This window comes from Heliangelus exortis, chromosome 17, assembly GCF_036169615.1.
Source record: "Heliangelus exortis chromosome 17, bHelExo1.hap1, whole genome shotgun sequence".
In the NCBI taxonomy this organism is placed as follows: Eukaryota; Metazoa; Chordata; class Aves; order Apodiformes; family Trochilidae; genus Heliangelus; species Heliangelus exortis.
Window position 1 is genome coordinate 12,691,988 of NC_092438.1, and position 27,967 is coordinate 12,719,954.

Sequence of the window (27,967 nt, forward strand, 5' to 3'; positions counted from 1 at the left end):
TGCTCTGCCCCTCGAGCCACTCACATCCCACCCTGCCTCTGGCACTCACAAGTTTTAGGGAATGATCAGAAAAAAAAAGCAGCTTGGGATATGTTACACATAAATCGTTCTTTCCTTCTGCACAGGCAGGATTGAAAAGCACCCAGCACAAGCCCAGGTGGTGATTGAAAAGTCTCTTAAAGCATTTGAGTTTTTTTTTTTTTTTTTTTTGTCAGAAAATCTTCCATTTCTCCCCCTTTTGCTGACACTGGGAAAGTTAATCCAGTGCTTGTATTTACATGGCTGCATAAAATTTTCCCTGACTGCTTCTTAAAAAAAACCTTAAAAAACAAGTGATATATATATATATATATATATAATATTTACATAAATAAACAAAGGAGGCAAGCAGGCTGCTTCCTTCCCCTTTCCAATTGGCCAACTCTTGCCTTGTTTTCTTTGTTTTGGCAACAGCAAGTGGTGAACACTGTCATTAGTCCCCTGCCCCCATTTCTTTTTTTTTTCTTTTTTTTTTTTTTCCCTATATCCAAGGATCTCTCTTGCACCACCAATCTGTTCAGGAGTCCAAGAGTTAAAGCTGCAGTGCAGACTCTCCTTGCCCTACACTCCCTTAAGCCTCTCAATCTTCCATTAAATCCATTTCTCCATCGAGACTGGATGAGCTTTTTTTCCCCCCTTTCTCCCCCCCTTCCCCTCCCTCCCTCCCCAAGCCGGCAGCTGCTGAATTTTCCACCCCAGGCCTGGAGGCAAAGCCCAAAGCATTCTTGGAGGGTCACTTGGCAGAATCCTCTCCCCCCCAAGAGCTTCCTCTGCCGAACCAAAAACGTGAGCACATTCCCAAAGCTTAGGGGCAGGTCCAGAAAAACCCCAACCAAAAAAAAAAAAATTAAATCAAAAAGCGACCGCGGCTCATCCCAAAGGCTCCGGGTGAAAAAGGGTGAAAAAAGTGTGCAAACTGCTGTCCATTAGGGGGGGGTGGGTGTGGGCACCTTAGAACCTCCCGGGGTGAGTCCATCCTGCTAAGAGATCTTGCAGTTGTTGCGTGAGCAGTTCTGTGGGGGGCTCTGGGGCGGGCGGATGGATTTGGATCTTTTCAAGCTGTTCCCTTTGCTGCTGCTCCCGCCCCCGCTGCTGGCCAAGGAGTAGGAGCGGCCGTGCATCATCACAGCGTTCATCCCGTTGGCCATGGAGAAGGACTTGAGGTGGCTCTTGATGGTGACAGGCAGTGGCAGCTTGTCGATGAGGTGGACTGGGGTGCAGGAGACGATGGCGCGGCAGCACAGGTCCTGTAAGCTGAACACTGAGGGAAGAAAAGAACCCGAGAGTCAAAGGCCAAGAGGCTTCACAGCTCCTCCTTACACCAGGCAGTTCCCCCTCCTCTGGGGAGAAGGCAGTGGTAACAGGCTGAGGGATTGGGGTTGTTCAGCCTGGAGAAGCAGCTCCAAGGTGACCTTAGAGCAGCTTTCCAATATCTGAAGGGGCTACAAGAAAGCTGGGGGAGGGCTTTGGACAGGGGCTGTAGGGAGAGGACAAGGGGAAATGGTTTAAAGCTTGAAGAAGGGAGATTTAGGTTGCACATTAGGAAGAAATTCTTTAATTTGGGGGTGCTGAGCCCCTGGCCCAGGTTGCCCAGAGAAGCTGTGGCTGCCCCATCCCTGGCAGTGTCTCAGCCCAGGTTGGATGGGGCTTGGAGCAACCTGGGCTGGTGGGAGGTGTCCCTGCCCATGGCAGGGGGGTTGGAACTGGATGATCTTCCCAAAACAATCCATGATTCTATGACCAGGGGACAGATTAGTTAGGACAAAAGCTTGGGAAAGCCCAAACAAGTTCTGCCCTTGGAGGCTGATGCTTTGAGAGACACCAGCTTTGGTGTCACCAGCTTTGTCACTCTCCACACAGGGCCTGGCTCATATTCCTGCCTGCTGGCACTTGGCCTCTCAGCCCACTGTTTGGCAACCAGAAGGACACACCAGGAGGCAACAGGGTCAGAAATTCCCCAAACAGGAGAGTCTCATTTGGAACCTCCTCAGGGAGCAGCAGCCACGGGACTGGCTCCCTGCAGAGCACTTGCAGGGACAGAGATCCCACCAAGTCAGAAGACAACTCTGCCCTTCCAGGCTTCCCAGTGTCCCCTCAGCTCAGCACACATGATGTGAACCTGCTCTGGGATATCTTGGAGGGAATCTCCCAGGCAGCAGCCACACGAGGGCATGCTTTCACCTCCAGCCTGCCCTGAAAGCCAGGCTGCTTGGCTGCTTTCCCCCCGTGGGCAGCTCCAAATCCTGCCTCTGGAAGAGGTTCAGGAGAGGTCTGAACACAGCCCAGCTCCTGCTCACCATCCCTCCACCAGCTGGAGACAGCAGCAGGGCAGCCAGGCTGGGAGCAGCAGCCCAGGCAGACAGTTTGGTGCTTGGGGTGGGAAACAGGATTTTCCCTCCCTCCTTCCTGAGGATTCCTGTGAACAAAGGTGACCCTCAGAGTGCCAAACTCCTGCTGCTCAGCCTGCCAGGGGGACACACTGCTCCTTCCAGCCAGGAACATGGGACCCAAGATTATTTTGCTTCAAATGCCACAGGCTCAGACATTCCGTGGGCCCTGCTCATGGTTTGTCACACTGCAGAACATCTGCCTGGAGCTGGGGAATACTCCAGCCCAGCACCCCGTGCTGACAGCAGGGACCTGATCCGGTCCCTTCCAGCTTCTTGGGCTGCCTCTGCTCCCACATCCTTCCAAAACAGGGGAGACAGGCTCAGGCAAGGGTAAGGAGAGAGGCACTTATGTTTGGGCTTCATCCCACCCAACCATTTGACTGAAGTACTTTCAAGTTGGGACTTTAATTGCCCTCAGCTTCATCCAGAAGAAACGAAGAGGTGGAGGACACCCTGGAGCAATTCAGATCCTAGACATGCTGAGCTGCCCTCTGGAGCTGCCCATCCCCTCTGCAGCTCCCTGTGGCTCAGTCTGTCTGACCGGGGGCATTTCTCCACGTCAGGTGCTTCCAGATCCCACAGTGACTCACAAACACACCTCCCACCACCCAGGTGGGCACTCCCAGCCCTCCATCTCCCTCAGCCCTTTCCCACAGGGAGTATCTTCCCCTCTCCCCCAGCACTGACCTCGGTTGGGTCTCCAGATCTTCTCCATGCCGTGCCGCATGAGGACGATGCGGGACAGCTCGGTGAAGGACTCGATGACATTGAAGTTGCACAAGGGGCTGACCTCAAAGAAGGTCATGCAGTTCTTCTCTGCATAGGCCCTGGCCTGCTCCGTGGGCACCTGCCTCTTGAAGGCGAGGTGAAGCCTGTTTCCCACCAGGATCCGAGGGACGCCCGGGGCATGCTTCAAAAAAACCCAAAAAATGGAAAAATCAGAGCTTGTTCTTCCTAAGCCTGCTCCCACTATTCTGCTTGGCTGCCATGGCAGCAGAGAGCAAAGCCACAGGAGCTGCTCAGTGAGTGAGGGGAGCTGCCAGCAGCACTGATGTGTGGTGGGGGGGACGGATTTCACAGAATTGTCACAGTTGGAAAGGCCTCTAAGATCACCACGTCCAACTTTCAACATCCTCTCCACCTGAATAAAACCCCAGTATCAGTATCTGTATTGCCCACCTGAGCACGTCATGAAGTGTCTCATCCACACAGTTTTCTAATCCCTCCAGGGTGGATTTGAAACTCCACCACCTCCCTGGGCAGTCTGACTGCCCTCTCAGTAAAGAAATTCTTCCTCAGATCTGGTCTGCTCCTCCCCTGGTGTAACTTCAGGCCATTTCCTCTGGTCCTGTCACTGTTCACTTGAGAGAAGAGGCCAGCACCCACCCCAACACAACCTCCTTTCAGGGATTTGTAGAGCAAGGTCTCCTCTCAGCCTCCTCCTCTCCAAACTAAACATTCTGACTCCCTCAGCCTCTCCTCACAGGATTTCTTCTCCAAACCCTTCCCCAGCTTGGTTGCCCTTCTCTGAACTCACTCCAGCACCTCAATGTCTTTCATGTAGTGACAAGAACTGAACACACAGAACTCAAGGTGTGGCCTCACCAGTGCCAAGCCCAGGGACACCATCACTGCCCTTCTCCTGCTGGCCACACTGTTCCTGCTACAAGCAAACTTATCCCCTCCCCACTCCATTTTAGAAGGAGCCTTCCTATTCTTCTTGACCACACCCAAGCCCTTTCCTACTGCTCTGGATTTACAGAGCTGAAGGACAGACATTTATCCCCTTGCTTTGCTCACTAGCAGACTGCCCTGCCCTCCCCTCCTCACCACAGCAGAGCCATTCTTGTCCCCATACCAGAGGTGGCACCTGAGGCTGTTGCTGGAGACCACTGCCTGTGTTCCCCCACCCCATGTACCTCATCAATCTCCTTTATCCATCGGTCTATCCCGTCGAAGGACCAGCGGTTTGTGATGTCATACACCAGGAGAATTCCCTGGAGGGAAGAAAATCAGGAGCAGTGAGGAAGTTTCGTTAGTAGCACACCTGAAAAAACCACCTCCATGTGCAGAGGGTAGGATGGTAGCAGGAAATGCTGTATTTAATAAAGCACACCCAACTTCATGCTTTCCCTACTCCAGAACCTGTCTCACTCCGCTGTCCCTTTGCTGGCCAGGAAAAAGTTGAGGGATGGCCAACAAAGCCACAAAGCAGCTCTGAAGAACTGAGATCTCAGGACAGGGACCCAGGGTGGGCTTTGCTGAAGGCAGAGCTCAGTGTCACTGCCATGCTGGTGGAGAAGCAACCTGTCCAGTGATGCTGGCAAAGCCCAGAGGGTCAGAACTCTGAGCTTCCTTTTCATTACTGCTGTATTTGTTTTGACTTCTAACTTCCAAGGCTGCACGTGTGAGTGAATGAATGAATGAGAGTCAGGAAAGAACAAAGCAAAAAGTCTGATGACCCCATTCCAAGACAAACTGCCAGCCAGTTAAATAAAGTCTACTTATTTTATTTCTGGATTGACAAGTTCCTTCAGCCAAGAGAAACAGACCCAAGACTTTGCTTGTGAAGACTGCTTCTGCCAGAAATATGCTCTAGGATAGGAGAGTTTTTAAGCTTGCTGGCAGCTGCAGCCTGGATCTTCTTTAAATAGGAAGAAGGACAAAACATCAGCAGAAATGCAGCCCCAAGTTCTGAGGAGCAGGGTGGAAGGTTAAGCCCATGATATCTAAATGCAAGAAGAGACACAGTGTCTGCCAGCTTACCCTCCAAGTCATAACACAGCTCTGTGCCTGCACATTTAGAGTCAAGATTGTCAAGGAAAAGCTTCCCAAAGGTCAGAAGACACCAAGGCCATGCTGGCTAATGCCTTGCTCCTTTCCCAGTCATCCCCAGCTTTACTGTAAGTGGGCAGAAGATGGAGGAGTCTCCAAAACCTCTGGCAGGCTCCAGAGACCACGTTTCCAGAGCCCAGAGCCCAGATACACTTTGTCATTAACATTTTCTACCCTAGAGAGCACAGGACACAGCCACAGACAGGGAGGGAGCTGGCTCCACCACTTCAGACAGTTCCCAGGAAGATCTGTTGGTTTTTAAATGATTGTTTATTTTTTCTTCAAAGTTTCCTTTGGAATAACCTGCACAGAATTTTAATTTACTCAACCAGACAAATGAATCATTTCCCATTTGCAGCCTAATTCATTCTCTAAGTGCCTAGAAGGTTCTCAATGTCACAAAATCTCCGTATCTCCCAATTTTTAGTTTCACAAAGCACCTTTTTAAGTGTTACATATTCCAGGCTTCCACAACATGAAGTGAAAAGCTGCACCCTCAGGTTCTCAGACCAAGGGCACTCTGGAACCCTCACCAACCTTCCAACAGCATTTTTCTTCTTTCTTTTCAACCTGCCCACAGGCTTCAGCATGAGGTGGAAGATGACTGGGCTAATCCCCAGGGTCCTTTCACAATTAATTTTCAAAGTTCCTCACTGCTGTGTTTTTGTTCCACACTACTGAGATTGGCACCACCCTAAGCACAGCAGCCACAGGGATTTCCAGAGGAACAGGTTGCATAGTGAAGAAGGGACAGAGAGATCATCTGGACAGGTATCCTGCCCAAGCCCAACTTGTTTGCAAGAACTTACTCAAAGATCTGTCCACATAACAGATTTAACTGTTCTCTTAAATGTTCTCTTAAGCAGTGGTTATTCTGACAGACTCACCCTGTTCTCAGCCACCCTGAGGGCTGCCAGGGCAGCTGTCAGCCTCTGCTCTCTCTGACAAAGTCCTCTTTGGAAACTCCTTCTTCCAGCTCCCTTGTGCTCCTTATGGGAAGCTCAGTTCAGAGCCCCACTCCTCAGTGAGAATCTTCAGCTAGTTTGCAGTGTGAAGGTGCTAGTGGGCAGTTTATCCTGAGCTGTCCTTGTACAAACATCACACTGAACTTTAAACAGAGCTGGTCCCACCCTGGCTTCTCTCCTCTCCTCTCCTCTCTTCTGTATTTATTCTTCAGGAGCTTTTGGCTTCTTAGGTTAAAAAAAGCTGTTTCTCTTGCCTCTAGCTGGATTTGCATGCAGAAGTCTGGTGATACCCAGAGAGGAAAGCAGATGGCTGAAGCAAAGAAATCAGTACAGGACACAGCATAAAATACATCTTGAAGAAATAAGAGAACTCAGGAGCAGTTTGTCTCTTCTCCCTGACACAGCACTGGGTTTAGCTGTCTTTATGCTAAGGCTATGCCAGGAGTCAGCTTCAGCACACTGAAAATAACTGGAGGTGCTGAACTTTGTTCTTGCAGTCACTAAGGCATTTGCTACTCCAATGAGTCCTCTCACTTTGGTTAACCATTACGAGTTGAAATAAAGATATTTTCCTCTTCCATTGAGAGATGTGCCAGGTTACTTAAGAGAGACAATACCTGTCTCCTGCTAACACAGGAATATTGCTGCATTGCCACGGGGCAGCCCACCACCTGATGCTGAAACCAACCTGAATTTCACTCCAAGCCTCCTGGAGAAGACTGTACAAGGACTCTAAGCTACCAACCTCCAAGAGGCACCCACTTTTCACTGCCCTTATCTCACAAGCACTTCCAGAGGGCAGTGGAGTAATTTCACATGGGAACCACCCCTCCTCCTAACCAGGCAGGCTCACTGTTCAGGGCTGGTTTGATGGTCTAAAGGGTAAAGGTTGACTACTTGGGCAGATCAGGACCAAGGCATCCCAACTCTACAGTGGGAAAGGGATTTGCTGCACAAGCAGAATGCAAGCTTTGAAGTAAAGGTGTAAGTTACACTGTAGGCAGGCTCCCTACTCCAGCATTCAACAATAAAGCACTCACAGTAAAGGTGCCTCTGCCTGGCTGATGAGCTTTGCTGGGAACATCTTACCAACAGCCACCTTGGGAGGGGTAAGCAGATAAGATGGTTGAGGCAAGCCTTGAAAATGTTTGAGTAAGAGTTCCTAAAGCAATACTGATAAACAGAGCAGAAGGGCAAGGTGTTCCCTCCAAAGGAAAGGTCAAGGACTTCATTTTGAGGAAGGAAGATAAAAGCAATTTTCAGTTTCAAATTTCAGCTCTGCCAGATACACAACACCTGGTGCCATCCAGTGTCAAATGTAACATCCAGGGAGAAGAGGCTCCAGGAACCCAAAGGACACACTGAGCAAGTGCCTTACAGCTGCACTCTGGTTTCTAAAGGCTCCCTGTCTCTCCACCCAATCCAAGTATTCTCATCACTGCTTATTTCACTTCCCCTCTCTGCCCCAGCTCACTGTATGGCAGCAGCAGGTACAAGTTCTGGCATGTGGGTGCAGCCCTGTGGAGACACAGCTCTGAGGAGCTCACAGGCTGCACAAAGGGGAGAAAGCCCTCTGTTCAGCAGTTCCAAAAAATCAGGTCATGCTGCAGAGAGGAGTAAAAGATCCCAAATGATATTTCTGGACACATCAGTTAATGTCAGTGCCTGCTTTCTATTCCCAGTTGGATTTGGGCATCTGACACAGTTGTGTCTTTAGAGAGAAGTCAACCAAAGCTGAATTATGTGGTCATCTGAAAACCACACTGAGCCACTCTGTTCATTTATAATTGCTGAGGGAAGTGACATGGGCTCAAGCTCACAGGTAATATTAGGATTGGAGCTCTGGATTCTTCTGAAGTGTAGCAAGGGCCAAGGGAAGCTGAAGAAACTCCCAGGTGGCAATGAGCATGCAAAGGGAGAGCCTTGTACTCTCCCAGTGCTTGAGATGTGCTCCCAACACTCCTTGCCTTGCACTTCTGCAAGCACCAGAAAATTGGCCTCTGCTTCAAAGGAGCTGCCTCAGAACATCCACACCACCAGGGATGTGTACAAACAAGAATAAATGAGACACCTGAGGAGATAGCAGCAGCACATCCCAGGCAAAGTGCTCTCACACATCCACAGCACCAGTGAATCTGCTGGAATTTGCAACCTGATCTGGTGGGAGGTGTCCCTGCCCACACAGTGGGGTTGGAACTGGATGATCTTTAAGGTCTCTTCTACATCTAACCATTCAATAATTCTCTAAGTCTTGGTGCAAGGGAGCATTCTGCCAGCAAGCAAAAGTCTACAGCTACAAGGAGCAAAGAGCCAAGAACAATAGTGGCAAGAGCTTGAATAAAAGTGGCAGCATTTCCCAAAGGCTGAGGAGCTGCCAGGATCCTGGAACAGTCAGGAGGCTGATATATAGTGTCCAACTCTTAGTGTCCAAGAGAGGAGGAATTTTCTCAAAAGTTTCCCAGCTTGGAAACAAAAGGAAAACCAGACTATTTTGTTAAACTTAAAGAGAATCCTGGAGGAGCCTGGTCACATTATTAAAGGATGACAATAAAACTGTAAGAGTGAGCAGTTTTTCAGAGGACAAAACGATTTTTCTGCTGTTCAGAATCTAGATGGTGTTTTGGAGCAGAGCCCAAAGGAAGAACTCAAGCTGTAACACAGTCTCCTGTCTTCAGGAAGGTATTTTACGATCCAGTTGAGCTGCTCCAGTTTCAAGCCTGCATCAAACATGCAAGTAGGAGCTACCCTATTTTTGGAACTGACTTGAAGGCAAGACAGACTGGAAGAACTCCACTGGGAAAGCCAGTGTCATGTTTAAACAAACTTAACAAACCTCAGAAAGTACAAGCTCCCACATGAAAGCCCAGGCAGAGCTAGAATTGCTGTGTCCTCCTTAACCTCACTCCCTCAACCCTCCTCTAGAAACTAACCCTGAACACAGTCTGCACCAGACCTTTTCTGTAGCAGTCCAGGCAAGTCTGGCATTCACTCCTCTTTCCCACCATTTCATAAAACCAGAATACTTTCATAAATCCAGAACACAGCAGAGCAACAGGCAGCACCTCTTGACATGTGCATCCTTCTGGTGCTTGATGTGTTCCTCTTCAGTCTTTACTATAGCATGAAAGATTTTTACAGCCTAAAAGTGTCCCCCACCACAGCAGGAAGAGCAGCACTTACCTGGGCTCCCCTAGAGTAGGATCTGAAAATGGTGCAAAATCTTCCTTGCCCTGACGTGTCCCTGCAACAAAGAAATGTTACAGCTATGAAATTTGGAGAATGTAATCTCCTACTGGACCTAAAAATTAATCAACCAATCAATCAACACTGATCTTGGCAGATCTTTAGAACATGTACAGTACCCAAGCTGCTCAGCACAGTGGTTGGGTGTTTTTTTGAAGAATCAGTGGGTACATCATCACCTTTGGTTACAGTCAGACACACTCCTGAGGTCCTTGCTGTCACTGTGCTTCCCAGGGAGAAGGCACAAACCCAAACCACTCAGTTCCAACACTACCTTATGATCCAAGAGGATACAAGGATCATAAAGTCACTTTACTCCTTTGGGCAAGGGATTTTTCCCTTGAATTCCCTACAGCCAATGTGAGCTCAGAGTGAGGCTGCAGACCCCTCCTAACCAGGGATAACTGCTGACCTGCTGTAAAATGAACATAAATACTCAGGAGAGGAGAAGCTGCCTTGCACTCTCTAATTCCACTTCTTTTTCCAAACATGCTCTAAGTGAAAATGAAAGGAATTATCTTTATACTTTGACAGACCTGGTCACTCAGACCTGACAGAGAGCTCAGGAACAGGAGCAGAAAACACCATTTCTAGCTCACTGTGACAATGAGGAGCTATTCAGTCACTATCATTTGTCCTGGCTGCAACTCTTGATGTCCTGGAAATAAATGTGACTACATTCCTAACACCTTTTGGTGCCTTTGGGAACATCTGGGATAGAGAGGCAGAGCCCAGCACAGGATCAGGATAAACTGAAATGCATCAGGGTGATGGTACATGTTGTGATGTCTGTCATCTGGGTCAGGATCAGAGACATTAATGGCCACTGAGAAGCCTGATGAACCCACAGCCCCAGCTCTGCCATCCAACAGCTATATAAAAAGGGCAGAGACCTCAAGATCAGGACAGCCACTCCTTCAGAAGCTTTCAAGGGTCAGGTTATTGGTCCTGGGCATCATTCCAACAGTTTGCCTGCAGCTCCTTCCCCCCAGCAATCAAATATTGGGTTGCATGAGGAACACAATGGTAATAGCAAGGTTACACTAAGGAATCATAAACCAATTGGCAACAGCTTCTCAGGTCCTGTGCCAGTTCTCCAGCTCAAGAATTAAGAGTGTAAAAAGAAGAGAGCTTCAAGAGGGAAGCAGGAAGTAAATGCATAGTTGGGGCTGAAATGTCAGACATCTAACAAGAGAGACAAAAGAATACAAGCAGCACCTATAAGCATGCAAACTGGAAAAGATAACTTAGCTGCTTCTGTTCTTTTGTAAGAAAAACGAGGACATTCAGCTTCAGAAAGCAGGGGTATAATTAAACCACAAAACTCTACACTGCTCCAGTCAGTCACTGAGGCTGAGAATGTCACTCATTTAACAATTCACACACAACACTACTACTTTCTGTTACCTGAGCTATTTAACTTCATGGTTTAGGTTCCCTACTAGATCTGGGTGAACCCCACAAGAGTAGCAGGATACCCACCCTCCCTCTTTCATCTCCAGGCTTGCTGTGTCAGTTTCTCAGCAGGTTACACCTTAGACAAAACAAACTGGGCCAGAAGGACTCCAGCTCTCCCTGCAGTGCTGACAGATAAGGCAAAGGTCACCTCTCCCACACAGCCTTCTGTCTCCATCCCAGTGTCAGCTCATTCTCCTAAGTCCTGCTCTCCAGGGCTTTACCATACCCTGACACTAACTGTGAGGTCTACCCACTGCTTGTTTTCTTTTTCTATTCAAGTCACTGAGAAACAAGCAGCTCCTGCAGGGACTAAGGGCTTCAACCATTTCTTTTTTTCTCCTCCTTTTCTATTCTCTTGTCTGTATTTCTCATTCTGGGATTTCAGAAAAATCCTATATTGATTCCAAAATGGTACTGCTCCCTCAGTGACTGAGAGCTGTATGTGAACATGTGACAGAAAAAGACTGAAATTGGACTATTCCAGTGAAAACCAGCATGCTGTTTGTTCCACTCCATCAATGCAAAGAGGTCTGGTTGGCTGGAGTAACTCACTGGTAAGAAGAGCAAGCAAGCTTTGCCACATGGCTAGGGATGCTCTGAGCTCTGGAGCTTGGTCCAGCAGCACCATGGTCCCTGTCACTGGTTCTAAGCTGGCAGCCAAAGGGACTGAGAAACACTCACCAGAGTTCCAGCTTGACCCTTCTGCCATCCAGCAAGATAGTGGTGGTCTTGTAGTCAATTCCTGAAAGGAAACCAACAAAAAGTTGAGCAAACATTGAGCAGATCTTCCAAAGACAGACAAGAAACCTGCTCTGCCCACCCAGATCCATTGCTCCATGTTGGAATGTGGAAATTTCTCCCCTTGCTCTGCTGTGTTTGTGAAGGGCCACAGAGATTTGACAGAGCCCCCTGCTTCAAGGCAAAACCCACTCTTGTGAAGCTCTTTCCTTCCCTTAAAATTATAGTTAACCCCCAGAGATTGCTTCTTACTTCTCCACTGTTGGAGAAAACCTGTTAGGAACTGAGCTGTAGGACTTCAGAGGTCTGCAGCATCATCACAAGTGACAGCATCAAGTCAGACTTTTTTTTGGGGGGGAGGGGTGAGCCAGAGACATGAATGTGAGAGAAACATCTCTGCTAAGTCACCTGCAGACCCACCAACTCTTGACAAATGTCACTGCCTGAAGCATGTGAAGGGCACTTGGGAGGTGACCTGTCCAGAGGATGCTGTTTCCTCCTCTGAGCAGCCCCTGGGTGTACATCCTGCAGGCTCAAGAGCTGAGAAAGCAGTGTGGACAACTCTTTTTCATAGAGCCAGAGCAGCAGGAGAACCTCAAAACCACAACACCAAGCTGCACTGACAAGCTGCTTGTTCATGTGAAAGGTGCTCAGCTTCTTCAGACACACCAGGTTTGTTACAAATGGGAGCCCATCTCCCATTCAGGAAAAGTTTAAAAAAGAGGCAACTGCCCGGGCAAGCAAGGTGTCCAAACCCAGCCCAGCCCAGCCCCCCCAGCACAGGAGGGAAGAAGCATGACTGCACCTCCCTGCCCCAAAAATCTGGGCTGGGGAAGAGCCAAGGGGCAGGAGGTGCCCAGGAAAAGCAGCTCCTCCAGTTAATAAGCTCCAAGGGTATTGAAGTTGCTTAAACAAAGCCCCATGCACCATCACTACACACCCACTGAGGCAGAAACCAGTTCACAATTGTCTCTAACAAAGCTGAGTCACTTCCCTCTGATTAGATCAATTTTATTTTTTCCTCCTGCCAGTAGATATCCAGCTTTGAATCCATACTCAAAAGCCAGGGCTGCATTCTGCCCTGTAGTCCCCTTCTCCTGCAATGCTGCCCCAATAACCAAACAGACAAGTTTGTCAATAAAGCAAATGGATTTTTTCTGAGTCATCAGCAGGAGCTCCCTGTTAGTGAAAAACAAATTAGATTTCAGCCTTCACAGGGTGCTATAAAAAGCAATAAAGATAATTATCTTAAATTCCAACTATTTCCAGTGCTTTATCACAGAAAATAGACAGCTTACACTTCATCTTCCTCCAGAGACAAGTGAATGATCTGTATTTATTTTCAGGCAGATATAAATCCCCCTCCTCTCCAGGGAGCAGACCTGCTCCAAGAGAGAGCATCCAGACATCTCCCCCCAGTTCCTGAACCAGGATCAACCCCAGGCACAGCCTGATGGGCCATTAGGGAAGGGGCTGATTGAGCCCATTGACCTGGGCAAGAGGGGAAAGCCTCAGACTCTGCTCCATGCAGAACTGGCCCATTTCTCATCAGGCCCAAGGGCTCCAAGCACTCAGCAAAATCTCATGCCAGCAGTTGCATGAACACAGCAAGGAGGGGGAACAGAGACAGTTTTCAGGGCAGAGGCCACGTGCTTCCAAAAATGCCACTGTTGAGGTGAAATGAAATGCTCCACTGTCAGGTTTTAAAAGTGAGAAAGATACAGCTGGGCTGGAAAGAGGAGAAAACTCATTAATGGAAATGCCAAACACACAAACCTGGCAACTCCCTCACTAGGTCAGGAACTGCTCAGCCTGCAGCCCAGCTGGCTGGGCAGGGAAAATGTGTTCCCTGATGCAAAACCTCAAAACTCAGTCACCAAAGCAAGAATTTTAATACCCTTGCCCCCCATGCCCACTTGAAACCACACCACATACTTCAAACCAGAGCAATGCCAGCCTTTGGGCAGAACAATGTGGCCATGACCAAAGCAAGCAACAAGCAGAAAACAGCCCCCAAAAATATCCTGAGCTCCTGCTGCAATGGCTCTGTACTTGAAAAATGCTCAGGGAAAATAAATAGGCCAAGTAGAAGACCTCTGTGTCCTTCTCCATGCTGTGAAGCAGTGGTTCTGGCAGCCTCTGCAGGTACCTGCTGCCCACTTTCTTGATGCCAAATGCAAAAGCAAAGAGAAAGGAAAGTACCAAATCTCCCTCTTCTCATTTTCAGTCAACTGGTTTGGCTGCCTGTGCCTTTCAGAACCTCTCTCCTTGGCATCAGGGTGCTGGAGGTGAAGGGTAAGGACCTTTCTCAGGGTTGCACCCCTGTGGTACTGCCACAAAACTGACCTGAGGAATTCAGAAGCACTCAGGTTAAGAGCAAAGCTGGTTTGATTTTTTATTCTAGGCTATAGTTCCCATTTAAGGAATACCTGATAACGTGGGTTGGAAGAAGCTGATGCACTTTTTAACTTGCATGAACCCAAATCGGGACTAGGGACTAAATTTACAAAAGGTTTGTGAGGCAGCTCTGCCCCTGAGGTCATTTGCTTAGGACAAAAACTGCTGATGAGGAAGCTGAGCAGCCCAGCTGGTTGTCCCAGGCTCAGCCTCGACTCCCCCCTTGGCCCAGGGTCCTGGGGACAGGGGCCACAGCTGCCACTAGATGCCACCATTGCACACAGGCTGGTGGCAGTGGCTCCTCATCTCCTTTCAGGCTGCTCAGACACTGAGAAGTTCAGGGGGAAATCTTTAAAATGTAATTTCTGTAGTTGAGAAGCTTTTGCCCACCTGAGCATCACCTCTGCTCACAGCCAAGCACAGCTCCTCTGCAGACTGACATTTACCCTTCACAGAACAAGGCAGGGATGTGCTGCTACAGCCCCCATTCTGTGCTCCACCAGCACAAGCAGTGATAAACCAGCTTCCCCAAACCCAACCAGCCTCCCTAAACCCAACCAACCTCCCAAAACCCAACCAGCCTCCCTAAACCCAACCAGCCTCCCTAAACCCAACCAGCCTCCCTAAACCCAACCAGCCTCCCTAAACCCAACCAGCCTCCCCAAACCCAACCAGCTTCCCCAAACCCAACCAGCCTCCCTAAACCTAACCAGCTTTCCCAAACCTAACCAGCCTCCCTAAACCCAACCAGCCTCCCTAAACCAGCCTCCCCAAACCCAACCAGCCTCCCTAAACCAGCTTCCCCAAACCCAACCAGCCTCCCTAAACCTAACCAGCTTCCCCAAACCTAACCAGCCTCCCCAGACCCAACCAGCCTCCCTAAACCAGCCTCCCCAGACCCAACCAGCCTCTTCAACCACACCTGGCCCTGGGGCACACAGCATCAGGGGAAAAGACCAGCATCTTGCTTCAAGCTTATTTGATACCAACCCACCTCTTTCTTGACCAATATCTAGCATGATGCAACAAAACAAAAGAGGGTTGGCAAACAAGTCTGGGCTGTTGTCTCTAATTTAGCATTCAGCCTGACTCCCTCTGCTATTTTTTCCAGCCCTGTTTTAGGCTCCTTTTTCCACTGCCACCATCTCAGCCCCACATCTGGAGCAGCAGAGCTGACCTGGCACAGGGTGCTCTGCAGAGTGATCTGCTGTCACCAGCCCTGACCTCAGACACTCGAATCCCCACTGCAGAGCTGGGTTTCACACTCCCGGGCAAGGCTCCAGGGAATTCCAAACCTTTCTTTCTTTTGCCAGTTGGAATAAGGAAAACCTAAGCCAGCAAGCTGCTTTCCCATGGGAACACACAGGATGTGTTATAGGAAACTCTGACCTCTTCCAAATTACTCATGCAGAGCACAGCACACTTTGCATCAACAGGACCTGGAAACCCCCACACCCAACCTTAGCTCCGTTAAAACTTTCACCCAGAAGCTTCCACCTGCTGTGAACAGGAAAAGTAAAAAAGTCAAATGATCATTTTCTTCCAGCACTTGATACCACTGTGTATCAGGCTGCCAGATCCTCTTGGGAACTCAGTGCTTGGAGCAAAGCATCCTTTCTATGATAACTTTCTAGCAGGTAACTTTCTATGATCCCTCTGCTCTGCCAAGCACCCGAGCTGCACCTGCAGAGCAGCAGCTTTGCCAAACCCAGGGCAGAGGCAGCAGGCAAGCAGGTACATGAGCCTGAAAGTCACACTGGAAAAGGCAGAAGGACAAGGGAGATACATGTTCCATGCTACTCCTGGGCTCTGCCTTTAAACAGATTCATATCACAGGGAAATCTCTTTAAATAGCTGAAGTGAAGAGGACTCTATAAATATTTACTGCTGGAAGCACAGCAGCTCTTTGGCTTTGCATAGGTCTTTGTTTGAGAGAAGAGGGGAGAGTTTTGCAGCTGCAGACTCTGGAGATGACTCTGCCCTAACGCCTGGGTGAGGGGCCAGGAGGGTCACCTCCCCTTAAAAAGGAGATTTGAGCAAAACCTTCCAGCAGTAAGAGCAGCACGGGCCTTTTTCCTCCTTCAGCTCTCCAGGGCAATCCTCCCTTAGTGCTGGGGTGGGATTCCAGCTCTTGGGATGATGCCAGAGCCAGTTCTGTGAGGATCCAGCTTCCAACTAAGAGCTTTGCTGCACCTACACAAATAACCAAAAGGCTCAAAAAGGACTCGCAAGGTTTTCCTGTGACCTTCCTCCTGCTGGGCTGCAGCAGGCTGGCAGCAACATCTCCACTTCTCTCTGCATGGTCTTCAAAAAACCCCCATAACTTACTCACAATAAATGGCAGAAGACATTCTAGGTGATGGCCAAAAATCTCTTCCCCAAGGGGAAAAGAACCCCAACCAATGGACTTAAGTTTTAAGACAAGCTTTCTCCTCCCAACAGATTCTCCACTTAGCACTTAAAATAATTCACAGTTTGCATGATTCAGACTGGCCAAAGACACTTTTGCCCCCTCCTTTCTTCCATAGATTGTCCTCTGCTCATGGGAGCTGGGAATCCACCACTTCACTTTCTGTTTGTGCACCCACAACAAAACCCAATATTTATTTGAACTTAATTAAAAATATAATCGGTTCCCTTGGCTTACAGATGTGGTGTATAGTGCCACCTCAGCATCTTTTTACTTTTGTAAGCCAGTTTATTTATAATTCAGCTTATTTATAATTCAAAAGAAGCCACCCAGCCCATTTGCAAAGGGTTATATGAGGTCAACAGCCAAAAAACTTGAGCTGTGCAATGCTGATGAGCCAAGGACAATCCTTCATTCAATCCATTGCATAAATAAGATAAATTGAGCAGACTTTTGTTACCTGATTAATGCTGCTTTTTGGCAGACTTTTTACATCTATAGACATAATTAAGCCTGACTGGCTCCATCCTGCACCTCTCCTAATAACAACAGCATTTGAGTGCTCAGAGGAGAACTGATGAGCAAGATGTGCCTGATCTGTCAGCACCCCTACAGAAACACTCTGCTCCACCAGGAAAATTTAATCCTGGCTCACAAGCCACCAGAAACACTCATGGGGACACTGCAGCACCTCACACAGCAAGCCTGGTGATGGGCTGGCATTTGAGACTGTCACTAGTACAGCCAGAGCCACCACACCACAACACCCTTACTCAAAATGCTGGATTTTTCCCTGAAGCACCCCTAGATGCTCCTGATTTTACCAGCATCAGCTCTGCTGGGAAAAAAAGGTCTAAGGACTCTTTAGAAGACTTTATCTTAAAGATTAAGAGATCTTAGAGACCTAAAGTCCTTATCCTTTAAGAGCACCTTTTGGGGGTGTTAAAACTTTTGCAAGTTTAATGCCACACTGAGCAGCAATTGCTGGGATGAGGGGAGAGCATGGGGCTGGAATAAGAAATAGAAAATACACCTCAAATATTTAACTTGCTGAGATTTTGCAGTGAACTGGAGCTACCAGCTATGAAGGGCTGGTGGGGCTGCATGGCTTTCAGAAGGATCCTCAGGAGCAAGTGATGTGGGTCTGTGAGCAGCTGGAAAATCTGTAACTGAAAAAGGTGTCATAAAATCACAGAATGGCTGAGGTTGGAAGGGACCTTAGAGCTCATCTCCTCCAAGCTCCCTGCCATGCCCAGGGACACCTCTCATCCAGCCCAGGTTGCTCCAAGCCTCATCCAACCTGGCCTTGAACACCTCCAGGGAGGGGGCAGCCACAGCTTCTCTGGGCAATCTGTTCCAGAGTCTCAGCACCCTCCTCCTGAAGAACTTCTTCCTAAGATCCAGTCTAAACCTCTTCTCCTTCAGTTTAAATCCATTTTCCTTGTCCTGTCACTGGACACTCTTATGAAAAGTCCCTCTCCAGCCTTCCTGTGGGTTCCCTTCAGGGACTGGAAGGCAGCTCTAAGGTCCCCTGGAGTCTTCTCTTCTCCAGGCTGAACAGCCCCAGCTCCTCAGCCTCTCCTTGTGTCAGAGCTGCTCCAGCCCCTGGATCATCTTTGTGGCCTCCTCTGGACTCATTCCAACAGCTCTGTGTCCTTCTTGTGGTGGGGACACCAGGACTGGACACAGTGTTGGAGGTGGGGGTCTCATAAGAGCAGAGTAGAGGGGGAGGCATGGAAAGGTAAACAGCACCATGAGTACCAAAAGCAAACCCTGTTCCTCCTGGAGGAGCACTGAGAAGACCTCCTGATCTCTGGACTTCACAGACATGTTCCATCAGCAACCCAAGTGTCACAGAAATCCTCAGTACACCAGTGGGCAGCTTGTGGCAGTGAAAACATTCATTTAAAAGTAGATAAACACCAAGAAATACTTTGGAGTGGGTCAATGGGATGTAAATCTTTTTTTCCTTCCCTTTTGCAGATGGAGACAGGTAAGGAAGAGCCTCCTATGAAGCACATAAACACCAGCTGATGAAAAAAGTGAATTCAAGCTTTTCAAACAACAACTGATGAAGTCATCCAACCTTAAAAAGTGTGTGCAACAGCACATTAACCAGCAGCAATTTCACTTGTCAGCTCAGAGCTGGAAGCCACAGGAAAAAAATCCCTCCCAAACAACACATGAGCTCATCAGTTTGAGTCATGCATTCAATTACCTACTCCTCAGATAGACAAACAATGAATTATCTCCATCAACACCAGGGGTCAACAAAACAGATGCTTTAAACCAAAGGTGGAATCATCCCAGTCTGCATCTTTTTGGTGTTGGTGTTTACCTCAGCAATATTCCACCTTTGTTTTAGCAGGATGATAAAAGTTGCAGGATTGCTGCCAAACACCCCCAGCTCCTGCCTGCTGAGCTGGTCTGAGAGAGAGAAAAAAATACCTTCCAATTATTTGAAGTTCCTCAAATTTGTAGGTTTTCCTCCCCAAAATATCCTCCATCTTCCACTCATACCCACCTGATTTCAACTGAGAGCCCTTTTGATCCAGCTTGGAAGCCTTTCCCAGAGAGGCTGAAATGTCAGAGTTTGTTCCCAGGCATCTTCATCTGCAGCTAAGGGATTATAAGTGGGGATCTCAGACAAATAATTGCTGGTTTGGTTTTGCAAACCAGCCAAAAGAAAAACATCTACTTGGAGACCTCTAGGAAGTCCAGATTTGCTGAAGACTTCACTTCTCTGCTGCCTGCCCCACAGCCCAGCAGCTACGTGGCTCTCATATAGAGGAGCTCTGTTCTGGGCTCACTTAAACACAACAACTGCATCTGAAAATGACATTTGAAGCCAGAAGCAAATCTGTTCCTAAAGCTCAAACAATTTCAGTGGCCACCCGGGAAGCCACAGAAACAGTCAAGAGTCAGTCCAGAACTGGGGATGTTAAGTGGGTTTGTGTGTTAGAAGAAAATCAAGAATGATTTTATGCACAGAAGTGACAACAAACAAAAGAGTTTCTTCATGCTTTGCAGTTCAGAGCTCCATAAAAACCAACCAGCTGCAGACAGGAACAAAGACAGCCTGTGAGGGGAATCAGAGGGCACCATAACAATCTGCATTGTTGCTGGATCACCATACAAACACCAAGATTTCCTTGGAGACAAAAGAAACAACAAAAAACCTCCAAAAAATTTCAAATATTCATCCAAAATATCTTCAGTATCCTGCCTGGCAGACGTTAACCCTCCACATTTGCACTTCTGAACGCTGTGCAGGTGTTCAGAAACTGTACAACACCAGACCTTTGAGGCATCACCACCAGGCTTGTGCAGGCAGCTCCACAGGGATCCTGCAGAGCCTCAGGACATGCACAGTGGTGGTCTCTGAGCACTGAGACCCCCCCAAACACAGCCCCTCCAGCCATCCACATCCTGCCATTCCATGCCAGTTGGCATCTCCAGCTTTTGTCATTTAAAGGGTCACATTGCCACTTGGCAGCTCAGAAGTGGCCACCAATGTCTTCACACACCCAAGCACTCATGAGGAAGGCTCCAGCCTTTTGGCAGGGTGTAGACAGGGTAAACACCACATGCCTGCTGAGCTTTGGTGCTTACAGAACTCCTGGAGAAGCTATGGATTGAGCCCTCACCAGGAATTCCAGGGGCTGGAACACCTCTCCCATGAAGCCAGGCTGAGGGAGCTGGGGGTGTTCAGCCTGGAGAAGAGAAAGCTCAGGAGAGACCTCAGAGTGACCTTCCTGCCAGTATCTGAAGGGGCTCCAGGAAGGCTGGAGAGGGACTGGTTGCAAGGGCCTGGAGTGATAGGATGAGAGGCAATGGCTTTAAATTAGAGAAGAGCAGATTCAGACTGGGTGTTAGGAACAAGTTCTGTCCCATGAGGGCAGTGGAACAATGGCACAGGTTGCCCAGGGAGGTGGTTGAGGCCTCATCCCTGGAGATGTTCAAGGTGAGGCTTGAGGAGGCTCTGAGCACCCTGATCTGGTTGAGGGTGTCCCTGATACTGCAGGGGTTGGACTGGGTGAGCTTTAGAGGTCCCTTCCAACCCAAATTATTCTGTGATGCTGTGAATTTCAATGGATCTTGAATTTGGTCTTGCTGTACCAACTGTGAGCTCCAGGGCAGACAGGGACCACTTGACACTCCAAACACTGGTGTCACAATTTGTTGTGCTTTCTGGTTTCTGTGTACAGACAAGGGGGATGCAAAGAGCAACCACTTGCAAGGACAGGGAAGTGGTAGGATAAACCCCCAAATGGGCAAGGGAACTCAGAAGGTGGGCTGGAAAATAAGTTAAAAAAGATAAAATAAAAAAAATCTGCATTTTCTTAAAAAGGAGATTATTGCAGAGATGCACAACATCTACAAAACATCCAGTTAAGTGCAGCCTTTTTGTCCCCTTCTGTCTCCTCCTTACCCACTGATGGTTTGAACAGCAAATATTTTTTTTGAATCACCAGAGGATTTCTGCCCAAATCCAATGCCTGATACTGAAATGGCTGCAGCACTGCACAGTTACATTTAGAGAGGAACAGGTGTCAAAGCTTTAAAATTATATAATATTGTTTAATTTCTCAGTGGGGTGATGGAGATGAGACAAAGAAGAGGTAGAAAAGAGGAAGAAAATAAAAAAAGCTATGGCTACCTAAAAATGCTCTCAGCAAACAGAAAGCCTGTAGGAAGAGACAACCTCTGAGCTGGTGTTGACTACAACTTTTGCAGAAACAGTGTCTACCTCCCTGGGAAATTTCTCTTTCAGGTGAGTCCCAGCTGCCAGCAGAGCACTTAGAAAAAAAAAACCAACCAAATATTTTTACATTGGAGCTTCCTTCCTCCTCCTCTGCCTGCAATCCAATAGGAACCTGTATGACATAATGTTTCTGTACGGCTGCTCTGTTCGTGCTGAGTCTGGGCTGCCAGAGGGAGCTGAGAGGTAAAAAGGAAAGAAAATGAGGTTTTTATAAAGCAAGGTTATATAAACCTCTACTCTGAACCCTCAGCTCATAGTGTAGCTATCTGCAAGGGAAGAGATGCTCTGCTCTTCCCAGAGAGGGAGGCTGCAGGGGGATAACATGCCAGGGAAGAGCTGAAAACAAAAGCTGAGTGAGATGGGGAGGAGGAGACATTTTCCATGGGCTTTCCTATGCAGCTTGTATATCAAAACAACTGAACAGAGAAAAAAAAAAACAAACCACCCAAAAAAACCCCAAGCCCACACAAAAACACAGCAAGAGAAGTGAACAATATCATCACAGGATCTGGTCAGAGCAAAACCTCCTGGCTTTTTACAAAAAAGATAAATGAAAAAATACAGAGAAACTTTTAATCCCAGTTATAAGAAGAACATTACACCCATTTCAGGTTTGTACTGCTTCCTTCATCTTGCTTTTGTGGGCTGAAGCCTCAGAAACAGATGAGCAGCCATGTAAAAGCCCAGCTTTTATGTCGGGGACTGCAGCTGGGGAGAAGTGCTCAGTGCAATCAAGAACCTGGCAGAGTAACTCCCCAACTCCAGGAAAAAAAAACCCCACCAAAACCCACAACTCTCCCAGGGTGCTGTGCATCCTTAATCCTGACTTGAGAGAGGGAAAGAGATAACAAAACCTGCCAGCTTTAGGGGTTGTTTGTTGGTTGGTTGTTTTAATGAGGTTTTTTTCATTTGTTTGCTTTTTTTTTTGGCATTTCTTTCCTTTGACTTTTCAGCCTCAGCCAGGGAGTTCCACATCAAGCAGAGAGGGAGCTTCAAGGCTTGAAGTGTGGAAATATTCTTCCCACCAAGGGAGAAATAGTGAACCACGGAGCAGTAAGAGATGCTGGAGCTGTTTCTCAGCCTATGCCTCCTCTGATGAGCTCAGTTTTCCATCCCTGGGAAGCCAACATCCCTGCAGGACACTGAGGTGGGTGCTGGCAGAGCAGGGGCACTGCTGCAGCACACCACAAACCCCCAGGGGAGATTCCCAGAAGCAGGACAGCACCGTGGAGTTAAAGCATTCCCTGCAGGATCAACTCTGCAGCCACGAGAGGGATGTGATGGCACAGCTGCACTTAGAGAACATTTTGTCTTCTCCCCCCCTTTCACATCAGAGCACTAAAATCTCAGAAAAAAGCATTATTCATCTTGAATACAGTCATCCCAGAAAGCAGTTTCCACTGGTGGGCAGCATCTGAAACAGCCCAGCTGGATGGCTCATGCCCACCCCTGACAGGGACAGAGATGTTCCAGCAGACAGCAGGATCACACCTGGTGACATGTGGCCAGGTGAAGAGGTGGTGGCAGCAGCAGAGAAGCAGGAGCTCCAGAATTAAGGTTTCCCTCCCTGCTGGTGCCCAAGGGAGCTCTGGCACACAGCAGCAATGCTGGGAGGAGCACTCAGTCCTGTCTCATCTGTAGCTCTTGGGTCTGCCACCAGAAGGTGCCACCACACCAGGACACCACATCACACCTCCCTGCCCAAGGTTCTGCCACACACAGAACACCCAACAGCTGTTCCCTGCATGCTCCAGAAGGGAAGGTTTGAGGCTGTCAGGTATCTACAGAGGTCCTGTCCTTACAGGAGCTGCAGAAGTTTAAAGGAAAACTGCTCGTGAAGGCTTGGGAAAAGGGAAGCAGCAAGGGCAACAGAGAAGGCTGCAATGGGGAGACCTTGGAGCACCTTCCAGTGCCTGAAGGGCTCCAGGAAAGCTGGGAAGGGACTTTGGATAAGGGTCTGGAGGGATGGGATGAGGGGGAAGGGTTTCCAGATGAAAGAGAGGACATAAGACAAAAGAGTGGACATAAGGCTCATCACTTTCTCAGTACAAGCTGAGGACAGGGGAAAAAAAATAAAAATCCATCCCCCTTCCAACCAAAGCCATCTGCTGAGAAACACACTTTACTCTTTCCCCAACACACATTTCTCCTTTCCTATGGGGACAGCAGCAGGTGAGGGGGAAGGCTCCTCCATCACATGAGGATGGAGCCCATCACATTCTGCGTGGTGATACCAGCTCCAGCCCCGTTTCTGGTGCACGTGGGGCCCTGTCTCCCACAGCAGCAGTGACACCCGTGATGGCCACACAAGGAGCCTTCCTTCCCCTGACTCACCCCGTGCAGGGCTGGCTTCTCCACCAAGCCAACCAACCAGCTGGGCAAGATCACTTCAGCACAAGCAGAAGAATAATGAGATATTCCAAGTGGATGTATGACAGGGTAGTGACAAAGCCACGAGTCCTTCAGGTGAGGAACAGCCTTGTTTTCCTTTTGCAGGACAACTACTCCACCCTTACTTTCACACACAGCTCCACCACATCTCATTGGCCCAAACCACGCTGTGAGCAGTGACATTTCTGTCCTGCTTCAGTACTCAGGGAAGAAGGACAGCCCTCGAGTGGGAAACTCAGGCACCCAACCAGAAAGTGCTCAGTGCAGTTGAGCTGTATGATGAGTAAGACACACAGCTTCACTCTGAGTAAGCTGTCACACCACAGCTCACAGCACAGGGGCCAGAGCAGCTCTCCCTGAACCTCAGGAGAAGGGAATGCTGAGAGGAAGAGAGGGCACTCTGGGGAAAGGCAAGAGTTCCAGTTCTTATGTGAGGTCTTCTGGCTGCCAAGAGTAGCAAGTGGGGCTCCAAGAATGGCACCCTGCCTCCACCACTGCAGATCTGGGGAGCAGGGAGGGAAAGCTGGAAAAAAGGACAACACTGGAAGCCCAGAAGAACATGAATGTTCTCCCAAAAGCTCACATCTTTACCTAAATACTAGCAAGAAGCTTAATTCAGGGCCTTTTGTAACTGGCAAATAAAAAACAGAAACCAAAAGCCCATCTCAGTTACAAACCTCGTGGGGATGGAAGATAACATCAGAGCAGAGATCCTGCTCTGCACAGTGAGTGCTCTTACCTGATGTTCCTGGAGGCTGATACACCCAGTAACTTCAGCAAGAAAAACAGAGGTGACAACTCGCCCTCAAATCCCCCCTCAAAATGCTGTTTTTAAGTCACCAGCGGTTCTGTATCCCTTGAAACTCAGGTGCAGCAATGCTCAGGGGCACCACTTACACCTCTGACCATCAGTGCTGAGGGGGACCAGACTCATTTCTAACAGCAGTTAAAAAAAAAAGGGCATTGCTGAGGCCTTGCTATACACAATAGGAGCTACAGTGTCTGACTTTGGGCCTGCCTGGTAGACTACAAGGTGCCAAGCTACAAAACTGAGTTAAGAAGAGATGCTCTGGGCCAGGGATCCTGGACAAGGGTGGAGAGAAGCAACCACGATGCTTTAAGCCAAACACAGCTCAAACTGCACCCAGTGCTTCCAGAGAGTGGACACAGGAAGCAGAGGCTGCATGCTGCTCACAGCTCCCAAGAGATGCTGCAGGAAAAGGGCTTCTCATCTCTTGTTCACACACCATGGAGAAGACAGGAGTCCCTCAAACATTTTTCTAGGGGCCAGGAGTAGCAGGGAAAACCCAGAGCTCTGTTTACAGAGGTTGACTTTTAAAGCCACACCTTCCCAGGGCTGGGAGGACAATCCATTTCACCCTGCATTAAAAAAAAAAAAAACCAAAACATTGTGTCAAAACAGAAAAATTGCCCAAGACTGTAAAAGCAGCAGACCCCAAGGAGACAGCACGGGCAGGAGGGCTCTACCCCTCCCCAGCAAACATCAGGGATCTCAGCTTGACATCAATCACAAGAGCAACCTGAAGCACACTCCACTTCAGACTGGTAACAGCAAGTTCTGCTGCTGGGCAGACCAAACAAGCAGTAGGTGACACAATATTTGACTCAAATTGGGATGTGGGGTTTGGGAGGAGATGAGGAGGTGGATAATGCACTTATAAGGGAAAGATTTACAAAAAGAGCCTCTGCATAACACCCCACCTTGGCAGTTTTGGGAGAGCCCTAGGAATATATCAAGAGTAGCTATTGACAAAATCTGAGTGCCTTCACGTCAGGGCTGATCTGGCAGGGCAGAGGGAAGGCAGAGTGGCAGAGGAACTGCCCTGTCAGCATGCACACCCCAGCTGCACCCAACTCAGAGGGAGTTTGACTGCCAGGGAGATCAGCAGTGGTAAATTCACCCAAAGCTGCTCCAGCTGATCATCCAAACGGCGCGCAGCTTCGCAGAAGCAACAGAAGCAGAGACTATCAGAGCATGTGGTACTGTGAAAAAAACACTATGTGACCTAATTCTCTAATTAGGAATGGGTTTGGCTGCCCCCAGAAGGTGACGGAAGGTTCTGAAAATATGAGCTCACTGCTATTTCTTTTCCTAGAGAAAAAGACGGCGGAATTTTGTTGTTATACAACAGCAAAAGGGACAAAGCTTTTCTAGTGAGAGCCAGAGTCACTGCTCTTTGGGTTCTGTGCACAGATCACAGAACCCACCCCACGCTCACTTTGCAGTTGTCCTTACTACTCCTGCATTACCTGCCTCGATGCAGCAGTCAAACCCATTTTCTAACAGAAGAAAATCCCAACTTTAACACTTCACTTACACCAACAACCCCGTTATACACTTCATCCCTTTCTACTTCACAAAGCCAACCCCAAGGAGCAGCTCTACAGCTCCCAGGTTCTGCTGAGACACAAACTCTCTTCAGGGAAGCTTAAAAGCACCAAGAATCTCCTTGAAGGCAAACCACACCAGCCCAGCCAGACACCCAAGGAGATGAATGATCCCACAGCCTTCTAGTTCCAGAATCTGCTGCTCTCATTTCACAAGCATCCCAACTTCTGACTCACCAGCTCCCCGTAAATCTCTGGAGCAGGTGTGTGCTTGCATCAGCTCCTACCAAGCTGGTAGTAGCTCCGAGGAGGGAGCACGCAGTCAGTCAGGAGCTGAGCCACCCTGCTCCTTTACACTTGAAATTCAGCCAGCTTCAACACAGAAGCCTTGAGAAGCACCCGATTCTCTCAGACTCCTGCTTTGCAGCCCAAACCAAGCACCACCTGCTCCAGCCCTGGGGTTTGGCTGCGGCGATGACGCAGGGTCCGAACGGGATGGCTTCTGTCGAGCCCTTGGGGAGGTTTTATTGTGCAGGGAGGCCGTGGGGAGGGGGAAGGATGACAGATTGAAAACCACCCCAGGACCTGCGCCCTGCCAGGCTGTGTTACGCTTTGACTGCAGCGAGGGGATGCAGGAAATAGCACAGCGCCACTCCTTGGCTCTTAATTACGGTCTTGTGACACTGTAGTTAATGGTCTGTCATGGGCTCCATTAGAAACCTTGATGTTTGCAGGAGGCGGACCAACCGAGCTGCGTTGGCAGTAGCCAGCTACTGAGAGAGAGCAGCTCCGGGCTTGGAAATAAAGCTCCGGTTCTTTGTTACAGCCCCTCTCCCTCTGCCTACAGCTCGGTCCCGGCGTTAACCCCTGTGGCAGCCCCGGGAAATCAGCTCAGCTCTCCCAGCAGGACCTGGGGAAGGGTCCGGTTGGGCTGCGGGTTTACATCAGGCACCGAGCCCTCTGCCCCTCGCTGCCCCAATCCTCCCGCAGACCTTTCAGGAGCAACCGCGGCCTCTCCACCGCCAGCCACGCAGCCCCTGACAAACCGCACCGTGCTGCTGCCACTTAGCGAATTAAAAAAGCAGAAAAAAACCCCAAAAGACCAAACCAAAAAACACAAAGAAAAAAAGCAAACCAACCCCTCCCTCCCCAGCCCTGACCCCTCCGCGGGCAGTGACCCCTCTCAGGGTCCCCACCGCTTCCTGCGGTCCCTCGCAGGGGGTGACAGTGCTGGGGGGGGTTCGGATGGACCCCAGCCCTGGCTGAGGCCGCGGGGGCTCCCGTCCCGTCCCATCCCCCCCCCCGTCCCCCTCTTACCATTGCTGTAGGCGTAGGGGGACTCGGAGGCCCCGTCCTGCAGGCTCTCCAGGATCTCGCCCTTGCCCACGTCGCTGTCCCCCACCAGCAGGAACTTGAGGAGGTAATCGTAGCTCTTCACCGGGCTGCCCTGGGTTCCCATCCTCCCTCTCATCGGCGAGGAGGCCCGATCCGCATCCTCCGCCGGCCGCCGGCCTGAGGAGGGGCTGCGGCCCCGCTCCGGGGACCCCACCGAGCCTCTCTCCCCCTCGCCGCCGCAGCTCACAGCCGGCCCTCCGCCTCGCCTGGCATCTTCCGCCGAGGGGACGCGCTGGGGACCTGCGGCGGGAGGAGGAGGAGGAGGAGGAACAAGGCAGCCCGGCCCCGCCGGCTCCTCAGCGCCCTCCGCCGCTGACAAAGTCCCCGCGCCCGCCCGCACAAAGCAGCGGCGGCGGCTGCTGTTGTTGCTGTTGTTGTTGTTGCTGCTGCCGCCTCCCCGCCAGGCCCCGCCGTCCCTGCCCGTCCCGCTGGGCCGGACCTCCCCGCACTCACCTCACGGCCGGGCCGGGCCCCGGAGCCGCCGCTTCGGCCGCAGCCTCCGCCTGGCGCCGCGCAGCGCCCGCTCGGCCCGGGGAGAGAGGCGCCGGCACGGCCCGCCCCACACCCGCTCGCCGACTCCCATAGGCTGCGC

General features: G+C 49.7%; 1 protein-coding gene across 2 annotated transcripts; it reads right to left on the minus strand.

Moving 5' to 3' along the window:
- Positions 1-1,017: 1,017 nt before the first annotated feature.
- RAB40C (RAB40C, member RAS oncogene family) lies at positions 1,018-27,934 on the minus strand. 2 transcript variants are annotated; one of them, XM_071761063.1, is made up of 7 exons: positions 27,834-27,934; positions 27,298-27,615; positions 11,612-11,672; positions 9,410-9,470; positions 4,349-4,426; positions 3,117-3,339; positions 1,018-1,300 (listed from the first exon to the last, which is right to left on the minus strand). In XM_071761063.1, exons 2-7 carry the CDS (start codon positions 27,449-27,451, stop codon positions 1,020-1,022), a joined length of 858 nt encoding a protein of 285 aa, XP_071617164.1. In that variant the 5' UTR covers positions 27,452-27,615; positions 27,834-27,934; the 3' UTR covers positions 1,018-1,019. The 2 variants fall into 2 exon arrangements, with proteins under 2 accessions (XP_071617164.1, XP_071617165.1); XM_071761064.1 differs by having other exon boundaries at positions 27,829-27,934.
- Positions 27,935-27,967: the final 33 nt, after the last annotated feature.